Consider the following 15242-nt stretch of genomic DNA (forward strand, 5'->3'; position numbering starts at 1 on the left):
TATTTATATTTTTTATAAATGACAAGGCACATAAAACCACCAAAATGTGACACTTTGCTTATATTTTTGAATCGAAATCAAACACAAATATAATTAACAGAAATTTATTTGTGGTCCTTTATATTTATATGATTAAGCTATATAGTTGTATTGTTAAGAAATTATTTTCATTTTATTTAAATAGGAACAAGCATTATTTACTCCAAGACAGCAATAGCTGCACCTTTGGCAGCGTCTCCTCCTGATGTAAATTCTAACGGCAGACTATAGAAATGTTCTACAGCTCTTTGTAATACAGCATTTCTAGACAATCCAGATCCATTGCCAACAATCCTTTTAATGTTTGCATTTTGTAATATTCTTTTTGGCATCATTATATGTAAATTGTCTATTATACTATCACATAGAGATTTAAAAACACAGCCTAATTGAATATTTGAAAGGTCAATGTTATCAACCGCAGCTTTAGATGCAGGTGCATGTCTTTCTCCCAGTAAATGTGGACAAATTTTCATGGCAGATGTTGTTGGCGCTTCTAAGCCGAGAGCAATAAGTTTTTCCCAAACTTTTGATTGTGGAATAGGAAATCCAAATTCGAGCATCCACTGTTGAAGCATTTTTACAAATGTTGCCAGCACATTGCCACCATTTAATGATGCGGCCACTAGCAAATAAGTGTTGTTAAAATATGGTAAGTGCTCCACAGTCTCACATCCAACATCTTGAATACTGTTAACGACAAAAGCAAGTTGAGCAGAAGTTGATATATTCAAAACTGCATCTTCTCTGTTTTCTAATGTTGCAATGATTGAACATTGTAAGTCTCCTAGAGCAGCACCAACTGGAGTTCCTTCTGGGATACCGTTCCAGGATTCACTCAGTACTCCTGCAATTACTCCACTTTTAACAACTTTAGGTAAGAGGTTAGTGGGAAAGTTAATTGAATTAAGAATATCATGATTCCATTCATTTTTTTCTGTATTAAAGTAACCCCAACTGGCAGCATTCTGATCGGACATGACTGGATTTTTTAAGTCACAGAGCATGGCTACTACAAAATCTTGAACTGTAGCTGAATAGGTAAAGCTCTTTAGTTTCTCTGGCTTATTATGAAGCATCCATAATAGTGTTGCACAGCCATATCCGGAACAACAATTTAAATGTGAATCAGGCTTTGGCAATGATTCCAGAAACTCTGGTTTGCACCTTGTATCCTGCCATGTATACAGAGCGGACATTTTTTCTCTTGTAGCTTCGTAACGCATTACTACTCCTTCTTTTTCTACCTTTTCCCAGGCCCTGAAAAGTGAATAAATAATAAGGTACTTGGAAATTGAACCTAAAGTTTCAAAATATATGTCAGACAATTTGGTACTGAGCCATTAGCTGTAATCAATTTTTTGCATGTAGGTTAAAAGTATAAATTAATTCTAACACATAAAATTAATTAACATTTATTTATGTAATGGATTACTAACTTTGCATTATATTGATAGTTATGTTACGAAATATTGTTTTTAATGTGTACTGAATTGTTTTTTTTTTAACAAACACTCTTATTAAGAAGTAGGAAAATATCATATTTTTTATCTTTTACCCGTTATTCCACAACACGACTCCGTGCATCTGACCGCAGACGCCAATTCTCGTGACATGTCGTAGAACATCTCTCGGTAGCCGGGACACGCAGTAATGGACGGCTGACACTATTTTGGGAACATCCTGCTTGTTCCCTTCTATGCCTTGATCACTAGGTATATTCGCTGCGGTGTCCTTACTCTGTTTTGCGACTATTTCTCTTGTTTTTGGATCGTAGACGCACACTTTCACTGATGTTGTGCCAATATCCATGCCAAGAATATATCTTTTATCTGACATATTCAATTGTTTATTTTGAAGACTAGTGAAACGTTTAGGCGTCCGTCGCAATGCTGTATTTATGTGCGATACACTTGATCGCGGGAACTAAATGTAGAACGGTTAGCGACACGTCTGCTCCGTACTGAGTCTGGGACCGAATGCCGTGTCGCTAGTCGTTGCCGCGTTTCCCGTACCCGCGCAAAGACGCGACGCCTCACGTTATGTAAAGTCTGTGTATATGACATGGATCACGGAGTGGCTGATTTTATTATCGCCCACTACTGTGCTTCAGCCCATCGTTTAATTGAAAGCAATAAATAAATTCTGATAAACTATCTTGATAACGGTTAATATCGTTTTTGCTTATACGGTGCATATTTATCATCGAAATTTACGAAACAGGGTAATCCTTCATCATATATCACAAAAAAAATTAAAACAGAGATTCATCATACTTTGTAAGGTCACCAGACCGTTGGTCTATCTTATTTAATTCTAATGCTACTTATACCACTTATCCACTACAATAGACACATATATTATGCAACCAACATGTGTTATTCGTATTGACTATTGATAAAATTGCTTTTTTTTATTATAAGAGAAGGGGGAAAACGAGCAGCGGGAACACCAAGGTATTCATCGACGCCCATGGAAAACGCCCACTTTTTTATTGTGCTGTTTCAAAAATACTAGCTGTTCGTCCAATTTTTTGTCAACTATTTTATTATATTTTTCAACACTTGCCTATTACTAATGACGCTTTCAATACAATTTCGCTCGTTTAATTTATTTTTGTACTCAGACTAATAATGAAGAAATTTTAAGCGTAAATGTATATTAATGACGCTTACTCTCATAACAAATTGAAACTTTGACTGAAAATATTTCCAATAGATAATAATTTTGGAATATGATCAGTATCATCATACATTTTTGAGACATGAAATTTTAAAGTTCGATTCAAAATTTTATGCACAACCTGTGCATACATTTTATCTCTCTGTGGCATATAATACACAGAAACAGATTCAAGGTCGAACAGATTGACTTCAGCTGTGTCTAAGGGCCTATATCCACTTAACCGATTGTCGCGCACGACTGTCCGCGTGCAAATGCAACTGTGTAGGTTCGCTTTTTTTGTTAATAACGCAAATGCGACTGCATTACACGCACTATATCTAAGAGTTGTTAAATGCTTACTTCAACGCTCTTATACTGTAGATTTCCCTTACTAAATCACTAAGGAACGCACTTCGTGACAATTGTGGCCAGGTTCAATTTGGCTTTGGCCAATGACATATTTCAATGACGTAATTATGGGCAAATAATCGTATGCATCTTAAGGTCTGATAGAATGTAAACAGGCGTTTACAGTGTAGTGTGAGCTTGCCTGTCACTTTGTTTTATCGTCACAGTCCATTCTATTTAACTTTGTAGTTTCGACCTCCCGCAAGGATTGTGAGCTATATTTTTACTGTAATAATTGTAGAATGGAATACGGCACTGAAATATCATTCTTATCTTTATAGTTATAAAGTGTATTTTGCCACTTTGTCATGCAGTGCAGTAAAAGTCTTGCAACATATTTTTATTTTTTATGATCTAGTACAGTTGATAGAGAGATATGGAAGAGGTGCACATATTGTGCCGATCTTCCGTAGGGACAAGAGCAGTCCGCATTTGACATTTTGAATAAAGTTTTATATGTTGGTACACTCTGGATTGTATGTCTTTTATCTCAAGTTTGGTTGAAGATATCAAGATTATGTATTACATACTTTATCGAATGTAATTCCATTGTAATCAGCATTATCTACGCTCCATTGAATAATCAAAGTGCCAAGAATTCTGTGATGATTGCAGTTGATGTTTTTGCGTGCATCAGTTCGAACGATTTTAAAATTTTGCATTTTAATTTATGTTGGCTTCATCCGAACAATATATTATTGGCATAAACCAAAATGTGAATTACCAAGAACTTTAATTTTTGGACATAATGTATGTCCATTTTAATTTTGAATAAATGTAAATACGTGTTTTCTTATTTAATTATAGCAATTTAATGCCTGACACATGATAGGGATTCGACAATTCATAAATTAAAAACATGGCCGTGAATCACTCAAGACAATGTGTTAAATGTCACGTAATCTTACTTTTACTAATATTAGGTCCTTACATATGAAATTGGTGTTTTTCGTACTGACCACTTTAATCACGAATTTCTCCTCTTTGGTAAGGAACTCCAAATTCAAATTTGTACAGCTATAGACTCATGTATTTGTGGTTCGATGACCGTCATTCATTTGTTTTTTTTCTTCTGTTTTTTTCTGTTTGCGTCACTCATTTTACAAAATGGAAAACTTAAAATATCGCATTATTTACGAGTACGAGTTCCGCCGTGGCACTAGTGCTGCGGAAACGACTCGAAGGGTGAATGATGTGTATGGCAGTCGTGTTGCAAAAGAAAACACAGTTCGTTTTTGGTTCCAATGTTTTCGTTCTGGAAATTTCGATCTGCAGAACAAGCCCCGTGGACGGCCTGAGACTCAAGTTGATAATGAAGAGTTGAAGGCTATTGTGGAAGCGGATCCATCGCAAACCACGTCCGAGTTAGCTGCAGGCTGCGATGTTAGTGATAAAACTGTTTTAATTCACTTGAAGCAAATTGGGAAGATTAAAAAGCTTGAAAGGTGGTTACCTCACGAATTGACTGAAGCAAACCGGCAAACGCGCGTCGACTGTTGCGTTACATAACTAAACCGGCACAATAATGAAGGTATTTTAAACCGAATCATTACCTGTGACGAAAAATGGGTTCTTTACGATAATCGGAAGCACTCAGCGCAATGGTTGGATCCTGGCCAGCCAGCCAAATCCTGCCTCAAGCGAAAATTAACCCCAAAAAAGTTACTTGTAAGCGTTTGGTCGACTAGTGCCGGTATTGTACATTACAGTTTTCTCAAATCTGGCCAGACTATTACGGCTGATGTCTATTATCAGCAATTGCAAATCATGATGGAAAAGCTAGCGGCTAAACAACCTAGGCTGGTCAATCGCTCCACGCCACTGCTGCTTCACGACAACGCTAGACCACACACTGCGCAACAGACGGCTACTAAATTACAAGAGCTTCAATTGGAAAGTCTAAGAAATCCTCCGTACTCCCCGGACCTTGCTCCAACAGATTACCATTTTTTTCGAAATTTGGATAACTTCTTGCAAGGGAAAAAATTCAACTCCGATGGGGCAGTCCAAATCGCCTTCAAAGATTTTATTGATTCCCGTCCGACTGGTTTTTTTAGTAAAGGGATCAATGAACTACCTATGAGATGGCAAAAGTGCATATAAAATAATGGTTCATACTTTGATTAATTAAATATATAATATTAAAAAATATTCGACTTTTTGTTCCTCCCATACAAAACGCCAATTTCATATGTAAGGACCTAATATTATAAATGCGAATGTTTAGATGGATGTTTGTTTGAAGGTATCTCCGGAACGGCTTAACCAGATCTTGTTGAAATTTGACACAGGTGTAGAACATAGTCTAGAAGAACACATAGGCTACTTTTTACGTTTTTTTTTAAATTACGCGCGGACGAAGTCGCTGGCGACAGCTAGTTTTTACATAATAGTGATTTTCGACTGTAGAAATACCTGTAGGAAAACGTGTCGTTATCTCAGGTTTTTCAGAAGAAAAGAAAGAGACAATATGTTTTTTTAAACTATTAGGCATTTAATATGCATGGTTAAATATGCTAAATTACAAAAACTATAAACAAAAATTTTGAATATTTTTTTCTGAGTTTGTCGCAGTTGTTTATTAGCAATATGTATCTCGAACCGAATCTTAACTATCAGTGCGTGATGATACTGAGCTAAATTAACTTCAAATGTATGTCAAAATGATTTACTGAGAGATGATGAGTGATCGTATCGCGTGCTGCATTCGCACGTGATCCAGTAGGCGTTAGTCAACATAGAGTAATCGAGGATACGCCGCTCTTATGACTCGTGGTCACGTTTTATTTTTATTTATAAAAAAATCTATTCTACTCTCTTTTATCTTTTCCAGTCATTATTATCAAAAATATTTTTGTGACTCCTTTAGTATCGCTTGCCCAGTTACTTCAATAAGCTAAATGGTAAAAAATAAGCCCTTATTTTGCTTGAACTGGGACGGTTTTTGTATATTTTTGTACTATTATTATAAATTTAGTTTTTTTGGCTAGCACCAGCTCTAGTCTTGAACCAAATAGACGCAAACCGATATTTATTTTGTTTCTGAATTTCTCTTCTAAGTATTCTTGGCTACATGTGTATGTTAAGTCAATAAAATAAATTTATTATAAGCATACGGTGCTAGCGTTTGGTTTTGAATGGCGGCTCTAGGTGTATTCGTGGAGTATTTAAACAAATAAATTGTGGTTAGAGCTTTACTGTTATCAGACGTACATATATTTGAGGAACATTCAAACAAAAATTCACACGCTAATTAGGAAAGGGAAAAACAAGCTCGAGACGTATTAGTTAGTAGATTTTTTTTAATTCTGCTCAGTGCTGGCAGGTTTACATAGTTTTTTCTAGTCATGCTCTAAATTATGAACATTTCTTTCTATTTATAAATTTTTCTTTAGTAAATAATCGATTTGATTTCAGACAATGGGTAAAAAAAGAAAAATTCAGGATAATAGCACGGACAGTATTAATGCAAGTAAAAGAATAAATAACCAAAAAATTAAAGATGTAATCGCGGATGAAGTCATGGAAAATGTATACGAGAACAGTGGTACTGATGTTCAGACAAGCATTAATAAAAAAAGAAAGGACAAAAAAAATAAAGTGAAAATTGCGGATGACGTTGTGAAAAATGTAAAGGAAGATCTTGAAACTGGTATACAATCGAACAATAAGAAAAAAAGAAAGGATAAAAAAATTAAAGATGTAATCGCAGAGGACGTTGTTGAAAACCAAGACAGTAAAATTAGTAACAAAAAAAGAAATGGTAAAAAAAATAAAGATGGACTTTCGAAGGACAATGTTAAAAACGTAAGTGAGGATAGTGAAAGTGTTGTACAATCTACCAATAACTTTAGAGCGATAAGTAATAGCGGAACACCGAAAAAGATCATATTTGTTGACGATGAACCGCAGGAAGTGTCAACATCGTCCAATAATAAAACTAAAAAAAGTAAACCTTCCAAGAAAATAAAAGAATACAACGACGATATAATGAAAGAAGAAGATGTAAAAGATGAAGACATCGATAAGTTTTGTGATGAATTAGGTGAAGAAGACAATAAACAATATGAAAGTTGGGTGCAATTAATAGAAGCTAGTTTAAGTTCGAATAAAAAGAAACCAAAATAAAAATTTGTTCATATTTTAGTTGTAACAAGTTCCTAATAGCTTCAGGCCTCGGCATGCAATAATGAATTCGTCGTGACGAATTTATTTCGAATTCACCTTTAAATTATTTAAAACTTCTTTAGCGGATCGTAGGAATATTTATGATGAATGCGAAAAGATGTGACTATTTATTTCACTATAAGTTTCGCAAAATTCACTAAAGTTTGTATAAAAGACCGAATCTTAGAACATGTAAATATAGTATTTATAATTTTAACCTGTTCAATCAAGACACCATACATCTTAAGTCTACACCGTTATAATTAATGACTTTTCCGTAAAACGGCCATTGCAAGCGCAAACCTATTCCTAGAATAACTGGGACATGTCCCACTATATTTCCAAGTGGAATATCAACTAATGAATTATTAATAACCGGTCGGTATTGGTTTACCAATATTTTGTTTGAACCAAAATAACTGGAGGAACGATTCTTGAGAATAAAATTATCACTAAAAAAACGACGTTTACCAGATTTCTACAAATGAAAAACTCTAAACTTGTAACACCAACAAGGTAACATGATTTTAATTGACACTGACATACATCATTGTTTTTATTAATTTTGACTTTGACAAATGAAGTGAATAAAATGTGACTGAAGAAAAACACGTGTAATATTAAATAATTTTTATTTTATTATTTGTATTAAAAGATAGTAAAACAATCTTCAATCAACTATGACAAGATTTGCAAGGGCGAGAGGCTCTAAGTCTTCAAATCAAAAGGCCCCAGAAGATAGTACGCCATGGGAAGTTATGAAGGAGCAGATTATTCAATCGAAAAAAGAATCCGAAGAGTCTAAACAGAGAAAAGAGGTAATTCAGGTTATATTAACGCGAGCCGCGGAGTTACGTTTTATTTTCTGAACACATAACCTAAAAATGTCATGTTTATTGTTACAGGCTGAACAAAAGCGAATAGATAACTATTCGAATTTCCTTAAAGAACAGAAAGTGCAAAAGCGAAAAGCTACTTGGTGTGACTTTCCTGAAGTAGAGTGCAAAAGGAAGCCAGTCAATGCCAACGAAAGTCAACATAACGAAAAATTACACAAAAAGAAAAATAAGAAAAAAGAAAAGACATGCGAAGAAACACAGATCCAGTCGACTAATGAAATCCAAAAACAAGCCGATGACACCGAACAAACCAGTGTTTCAGTTAAACAAAACAAGAAAAAGAAGAAAAATAAGGTACCAGTTAAAGATATTAATAATGAAGACAAACAACATGTTGACTCGGTTGAAAAAGTTGAATTAAATAACACTGTACAATTACAAAATGGTGATTTGTCAAAGAAGAAAAAAAAGAAGAAAAAGTCACAGCAATCTCAAAATGAGGCTACAAAAACTGATGAAAACCAGGAGCACCAAAATAATAAAACTGATGGTATCCAAGGATCTGAAGGTAACAAAAATAAAAACAACAATATTAATACTAAGAACAAAAAAAACAGAAATCAAAAACCTACTCGTAGGAAAGACATAAATGACAAAAGCTTTCAATTAATAGTCAATGGTAAAGAAATTGAATTGGTCAGGTTTGATGGATTCCCTATTATGAAGAAGGATGCAGAACGACTTGCAGAATTAAAAAATAGTATGATTAAGAAGGGTATACCTAAAAGTGAAGTACAAAGGACAATGAAATTGGAAAGACGAAGAGCTGAGAAAGCTTTAGCAAGAATAAAACGTGAGGTTTGCTATAATTGTAGGAAAGGTGGTCATAATCTGTCTGATTGTCCGGAACTAAAGTCTAAAATACCCGGAGTGGATAGTGCTGAAGGTGTTTGCTTCAAATGTGGTTCCACTGAACATAGACAGTTTGAATGTAAAGTGCAGAGAGATAAAGAGTTCCGATTTGCTACATGTTTCATATGTAAAGAAGCTGTAAGTTACCAAATTTTCTTTACTTTTTAAAAATTATACTGAAAGTTTTGTAAGACATCATCGTCTAATAGGCATTACATAATCTCCCTGTATTTTTGATATGTAGAAACCAATGAATGTTAGTAAACAAATCTACATTTTAAAACTGACAAAAATTACTAAAATTTTAGATTTCTATTTTTAGATGGATGTTTGTTAAAAAGTTACTCCAGAAGGGCTGCACAGATTGCAATAAAATTTGACATAGAACATAGCCTGGAAGAATACATAGTTAATCTGTGATCCTTGACATATGCATGGTTCCCCTAGGATATATTTACTTGAGAGCTCTGCAATGGTTCAAATTTGGCACAGAAATTGAACATAGTCTCGAGTAATATGTGAGATACAAGATACAAGAGACAAAGTCACAGTCAAAAGTTATAAAAATAAAAAAATGCTAAGATAAATTATATTAATTTGTTTTGTACAATATTTTTCAGGGCCACATTGCTCGGCAATGTCCTGACAATCCCAAAGGATTGTACCCCAACGGTGGTTGTTGTAAACTTTGCGGTGATGTCACTCACTTGAAGAAGGACTGTCCTATTGTAAGTAAAAATCTTCGTATAAACATCTTATAATGTAATTTAACTATAATAATTTGTGTTTAATATGAAATCGGTGAAATTTAGTCAAATAATTATTTTAAATCTCTAAATTTTCAGATGAAAGACCAAAAAGAGGAAAGTTCAATAAAATTGCATACATTAGGTGCTACTGATAACCTAGAAGATATAAGTCAGAAAACTGAAAATAATGTTTCAGAGGGTACAATGAAAAAACCCAAGAAAATTAAATTTTAATTCTTTAATGTGTTTTTTTAAAATAAATATGTTATTACACAAAATTTTATATAAATAAGTATTGCTACAATGTCTTTTGAAATCCATTATTCGTAAGTTCTTTTAATTTATATTGCTTCAAGACTTGCTTTAAGTTGTTCTAAGCATTGGGCAGCAATTTGCCCAGTTATTCCTTCAGGACTCTGTGGATCTTCCCGACTTAGTATCCTTGCAGCATCAGCAAGACATTGTATAGGTTCTTGCAATCGCTCTTTCAATTTGTCCTTTGTTATAAGTCCAATGCTGTATTCATTCCTCGCAAGATACATCAGTGGTGCGTGGAGTTCATATAACATCATACCTGTTAATAAACAGATTGTGCACATAATACATTTTAAAAAGTTTATAGGTTAGGTAAGCTTTTAAGCAAAATAAAAGTATATAAATTATACAATGTCATAGGCCTTGCCCAGTGTTTTCATCCTTTTTTTAAATTGCTTTATTTATTTTTAGTGTTATGTAACCTAGAAAAGAAAAAAAGGAACTCTTATAGAATCACTTTGTTGTTTAAATCCTGACCATCATCAGGTCATCTAAGTTTACGATTTTATAAATGTTTTTTTGCATCCAACCTTTTTCTTTACATCGTAGGGATCGATAATACTTAGTCTTGTGTCATTATTAGTTACTTAAACATTACTTACTCTAATTGTATCATAAAAACTCTCGTTACCTCTCATCCGACTGTCTCCGGGGGTGATAACGTCCAGCGTCTTGAGCACCATTCTACAGTATTCAGCCTTGCGCTCCAACATGAGATCCGGTAGATCGTCTATACTGTAACCCTCTACACGCCCGTATAATTGCGCCAGCGCGTATTTGATGGATAAGAGGATCGAATGACGCGGGTGGAAAACCGATTTGTACTGAAAACGATAATTAAAAATGTACAAGGATTTCAGGGTCAAATAAAACTTATGCTTGACTTATTAAAACGCTTTACGATGATTATAACACATCGGTTTTTATCTCATACTTTCAGTTTGTGCGACAGAGATAGAGCTCACAGCTAAGATAGAGACACAGTAAATGTGCTTTAACAGAAAAATTTGAACTTTTGTCATACTTTATTGATGGTAGCCTCTCTCTGTTCGATAGCCTGTGGTCCGGGCTCCAAGAGGTCTAGCTGATCAACCTCGGCTTGCACAACTGCCAACATTTTACGCATCGCACCACCAGACGTCTTGAAACCACACGTCTTCTCTGTGCAATTCCACTGTGCATCATTATCTGAAAAGGATAAGGATTACGTTATAATTAAATGCCAATCAATGTAAACAGAAACATGGACAATATTTTAGGTTTTATCTATCTTATGTACTATTTCTCACCTAAAGGATTCGTAGATAAAATAACACCATTATCACACTTGTTACATTTAATAGTACTGAGATGTGTTCCTAACTCTGTAGGGTCGGAACAACGCGGGCAATCGCAGTTGAAGAACTTGGACTCCAAAAGATATTCTCGACGTACGATAGTGGGCGAGAGAGCGTGCGTGTAGCATAGATATAGTGGTTCACCCTTCTTTATAGGTATCGCAGCTCGTATCTCTACCCTGAAAATAATGTGCATAATTACTGCCCCATAATTGTACATAAATAAAGTTAACGTTAAATACGATAGATGTTAACGTTAGAACGATAGAAGTTAACGTGTATAGTTAGAGGGTAGAAATTAATGTGTGTATGTCTATTACGATGGATACCTTCTTATTTTAAATACGCTGACATCTATACATATAAAAGAAAGTCGTGTTAGTTACAGTATTTATAACTCAAGAACGGCTGAATCGATTTGACTGAAAATTGGTGGGCAGGTAGCTTAGAACCAGGAAACGGACATAGGATAATTTTTACCCCGTTTTCTAATTTTTTATTCCGCGCGGACGGAGTCGCGGGTAAAAGCTAGTTTAACATAAGTCATTTTCTTTGTTCTCAATATCCCTAGACAAATGTCTTTTATTTACCGTTGGTTTCTTATACCAAAATCTCTGTATGAAATATAATATCGTGATCCCCGTCATTATTATTGACAAAATAGAGATAAAATATGTTTTAAACGGGGTTTTTGTCTCGGAAACCTACAGTTAGTAGTTAATATTACAATAGGTCGGGTTAAAATTAGATACTTAAAACAAAAGACAAACCGTACCCGACAGAATATTGGCAGCTTTCCACTGATAATATTTTGTTTGAAGAACCGTTCCGAAATTACGTTAATATGAAATGATGTTAAAATTTAAAAAAGTTGTAAATACTGCTGCTGTAATACTAGAAAAAAAATAGTTTGGTTAAATGGGTTGTTTGGTTTGTTAACACAAGAATTGGTGTTATTGAACACAAGATGTGGTTCAAGTGTATGCAAGTACTTGTAATTGTCCTGTAAGATGGTGTGCACGATGTTAGGTACGCAGCTGTGTGCAGCGATGGCCAAGCGTGGGTACACCGCGCGTATACTGAACCCACCTCGGGAAGGTATTTCCACTGCGTTTACCTACATAAATAAATCACGATTACTAAGTTATAAGTACTTTATATACTCGGTGAACTAATTGATTGATTGCAAAAACAATAACAATAATTACCTGCTTTAAAATATTGTTAGTCAGTTGTTACACCTGAACTTGGTTTCTTCTTGCGTCGGTATTATATTTTCACTGATATTTGAAGTTCATTCTTAAAATTACTACGAACCTCGAGTATACCGCAAGCTTTTTGCACCGTTTCCTTGCTGAAGCGGTCCCCGAGCTTGCAGTGATCGACCAGGAAGTCCACGATGTTGACTTGGTCCATCGACCACGTGGGCCGCTGTTGCCGCGACTCCGTGTGCACCTCCATCATCTCCAGTTCTTGCCGCCATCGCTCTGGATCCTTCTCTTTTGCTAGTAATAATCTGGTCACACACGTATTTAAATATTTTTTTAAGTTATTCCCTACATTTACGAGGAACATTGCAGATCTTTGTAATAATCAAAGAAATGGAAAAACATAAAAATCTGCAACTCGCAAAGACATACGAAGATAACAGATTTTGTGTTAATTCTATGAAAGGTTGCGATTATAGTACACTGCAGTTGAGTTGGCACGTAGCTTAACAGAACTACTGTCCCTGAAGTGTCAATTAAAATGCTGGATACTATACTAACCTTAATGGTGTGATGCAGTCAAGTTGTGGGGCACTAGATGTCCAGTCAGCCACTGGTTGGAAGCGCACCTTTTCCATGCTAAAGATTTCACACTCGGCAATGTGTTGCGGATCGCGTTCACACTGCGCCCCGCACACCGGCCAGCCGCACCGAGAGCATAATGTATTCTCCACAGGACAGTAGCAACCGAGGCATAATGGAGGCGTATCTGTTGACAGAGGCATATACTTAAATATGAAGATAAGGGACGCACTGTTGACTGAAAGAGCAGAGATTTTGTTGTTACTGGCGAGCGTGGAAAATGTTTTGCAAACGGTTAAATCAACGCTAGACAGATGTTTGTAAGAACTTCGACTTGAAACTAAGAGGAAGACGATTTACTATTAATTGTTGTTATAATATTTCAGTACATATACTTAAACAAAATTGTGTGAACCAAATAACATAAAAAAGTAATACTGGTTTCTAGAATGCGCTAGAGTGAGAGCTTTTCAATTTAAAAACAAGAAATAAATGAAGGATGACTTAAATAATTCATCAAAATAAAAGGTTAACACCACCGGGGACGGACTGTACTTGCCTGCTTTGGGTCCAACAGCGAACGGTTGATCCGTGAATATTAATTCACCACCATCTAAGTCCTTATTAGCAACTAAATATCGACCGTATTTGTCGTCTCGTAACACGTTATAATGTTTAGCATCCATCATAATAAATTAGATTCGTTAACTCATGAATCCGCTTCGACTGTCGGCTGTAGATTGAAGCGATATGTTCCTTGGCGTGAAACCAGGAGCGGCTAAAATAAACCTGCTACTAATCGAGAATTGGAACGTTCGAAATTTCGAGTACATACAAGAATTTACACTATACTTGGTACATATGCATTTAGGGTGAATGATCTGCAATATTCATATAATTTATTTATAACTTGTGCTAATTAAAATCTTGTTTTTCTTACAATAGATAACACCGATTATAAATAAATGAAGGAATCAATATAAACCTGTTATTATACACATACTTACGCAAACAGAGAGATAAAGACAGAGTTTGAGACATGGTTAGTCTAAAAAGAAATAAACGAGTAGAAAATGAAATATTAACTGTTTAAGAACACATAGTACTTATTTATGTCGCGTAAAATTTACAAAAGCATATGTGATGCAATTTATGACGTAACATCTGCAGTATAACTGTCTAAATATCGATCAAATTATTGCAGCCTACATATTCAATGCGTATTATGTAAACAAAGGTCAGGTCATGACTCAGGAATTATTTGTATATCAAGATAACACAGCTTTAATAATACATTTTTAACGCTGAAGGAATAATAAACTTTCTTGCTTTTAATTACCTATGACGAACCGTTAAAAACCAAAGAAAGTATGGATGGATTGTGTGAAAGAGGATATGCGTAAGAAGGGGGTAAATTCAGATATGACGGCTGATAGAGATGTATGGAGGAGTAGTACATACTGTGCCGACCCTCCATAGGGATAAGGGCAGGTTGATGATGAATTACCTATGACGAACCTCCGTAGTAAGGAGCGTTTGAAGATTTAATTAAAAGGGGGAAAGGTCATCTAATCATGACATCTCAGTGGGTGCCCATAGGATTGGAGCAACCGGGCATGGGTCACTACTCCATGCTCGCAGTTGGTTTGGGTCCGATTTAGTAGCTCTACTCTATACCCATCTCTAGTTTATTGTGTATAAACGGACTCCCTTTTTAAGATTTAATTAAAAGGGGCAAAGGTTATCTAATAATTAGGAATATTTTTTGTACACATGAAACGAAAAAAGCCAATTAGAATTAAATTATTTCAAAATTGTAAGTAATCTAGATACCCTGAATTGTCAAATAAATATTAAAAATATTATCCGATTTATTTAAAATATAATTATTTATTGCTTTTTTAAAGAAATATGTCCATTTTTGAATATTTATTTGGTGTTAATTACAAAACCGGCAGTGAAGATATTTTCCAAAGTTTAAAGTTACCAAAGATTTTTGCAGTTGTTACACAAGAAACTATA

General features: G+C 34.8%; 4 protein-coding genes across 4 annotated transcripts; 2 read left to right on the plus strand and 2 right to left on the minus strand.

The window, feature by feature from the left end:
• Positions 1-137: 137 nt before the first annotated feature.
• LOC106721006 (sedoheptulokinase) lies at positions 138-2491 on the minus strand. The gene is made up of 2 exons (XM_014515818.2): positions 1598-2491; positions 138-1299 (listed from the first exon to the last, which is right to left on the minus strand). The coding sequence occupies exons 1-2, from the start codon at positions 1876-1878 to the stop codon at positions 198-200; spliced, it is 1383 nt and encodes a 460-aa protein (XP_014371304.2). The 5' UTR covers positions 1879-2491; the 3' UTR covers positions 138-197.
• LOC106721008 lies at positions 616-7273 on the plus strand. The gene is made up of 2 exons (XM_014515820.2): positions 616-691; positions 6529-7273. The coding sequence occupies exons 1-2, from the start codon at positions 689-691 to the stop codon at positions 7237-7239; spliced, it is 714 nt and encodes a 237-aa protein (XP_014371306.2). The 5' UTR covers positions 616-688; the 3' UTR covers positions 7240-7273.
• A 539-nt stretch (positions 7274-7812) lies between these two features.
• On the plus strand, positions 7813-10012 carry LOC106720905 (structural maintenance of chromosomes protein 3 homolog). The gene is made up of 4 exons (XM_045681143.1): positions 7813-8096; positions 8184-9167; positions 9650-9757; positions 9875-10012. Exons 1-4 carry the CDS (start codon positions 7959-7961, stop codon positions 10010-10012), a joined length of 1368 nt encoding a protein of 455 aa, XP_045537099.1. The 5' UTR covers positions 7813-7958.
• Positions 10013-10034: 22 nt separating this feature from the next.
• On the minus strand, positions 10035-14143 carry LOC106721005 (SET domain-containing protein SmydA-8). The gene is made up of 8 exons (XM_014515817.2): positions 13780-14143; positions 13200-13407; positions 12748-12946; positions 12423-12547; positions 11383-11609; positions 11118-11281; positions 10725-10917; positions 10035-10352 (listed from the first exon to the last, which is right to left on the minus strand). Exons 1-8 carry the CDS (start codon positions 13907-13909, stop codon positions 10120-10122), a joined length of 1479 nt encoding a protein of 492 aa, XP_014371303.2. The 5' UTR covers positions 13910-14143; the 3' UTR covers positions 10035-10119.
• Positions 14144-15242: the final 1099 nt, after the last annotated feature.

This window comes from Papilio machaon, chromosome 15 (assembly GCF_912999745.1).
Source record: "Papilio machaon chromosome 15, ilPapMach1.1, whole genome shotgun sequence".
Taxonomy (NCBI): domain Eukaryota; kingdom Metazoa; phylum Arthropoda; class Insecta; order Lepidoptera; family Papilionidae; genus Papilio; species Papilio machaon.

Bases quoted from the DNA above. Each gene is read 5' to 3' on its own strand.
- LOC106720905 (XM_045681143.1), top strand. From the start codon at position 7,959: ATGACAAGATTTGCAAGGGCGAGAGGCTCTAAGTCTTCAAATCAAAAG. The intron at 8,097-8,183 runs GTAATTCAGGTT...TTATTGTTACAG, and splicing joins AGTCTAAACAGAGAAAAGAG to GCTGAACAAAAGCGAATAGA. The intron at 9,168-9,649 runs GTAAGTTACCAA...AATATTTTTCAG, and splicing joins GTTTCATATGTAAAGAAGCT to GGCCACATTGCTCGGCAATG.
- LOC106721006 (XM_014515818.2), bottom strand. From the start codon at position 1,878: ATGTCAGATAAAAGATATATTCTTGGCATGGATATTGGCACAACATCA. The intron at 1,300-1,597 runs GTAAAAGATAAA...TTCACTTTTCAG, and splicing joins GTCGTGTTGTGGAATAACGG to GGCCTGGGAAAAGGTAGAAA.
- LOC106721005 (XM_014515817.2), bottom strand. From the start codon at position 13,909: ATGATGGATGCTAAACATTATAACGTGTTACGAGACGACAAATACGGT. The intron at 13,408-13,779 runs GCAAGTACAGTC...CTCTGTCAACAG, and splicing joins CGCTGTTGGACCCAAAGCAG to ATACGCCTCCATTATGCCTC. The intron at 12,548-12,747 runs GTTCGTAGTAAT...TTATTTATGTAG, and splicing joins AAGCTTGCGGTATACTCGAG to GTAAACGCAGTGGAAATACC.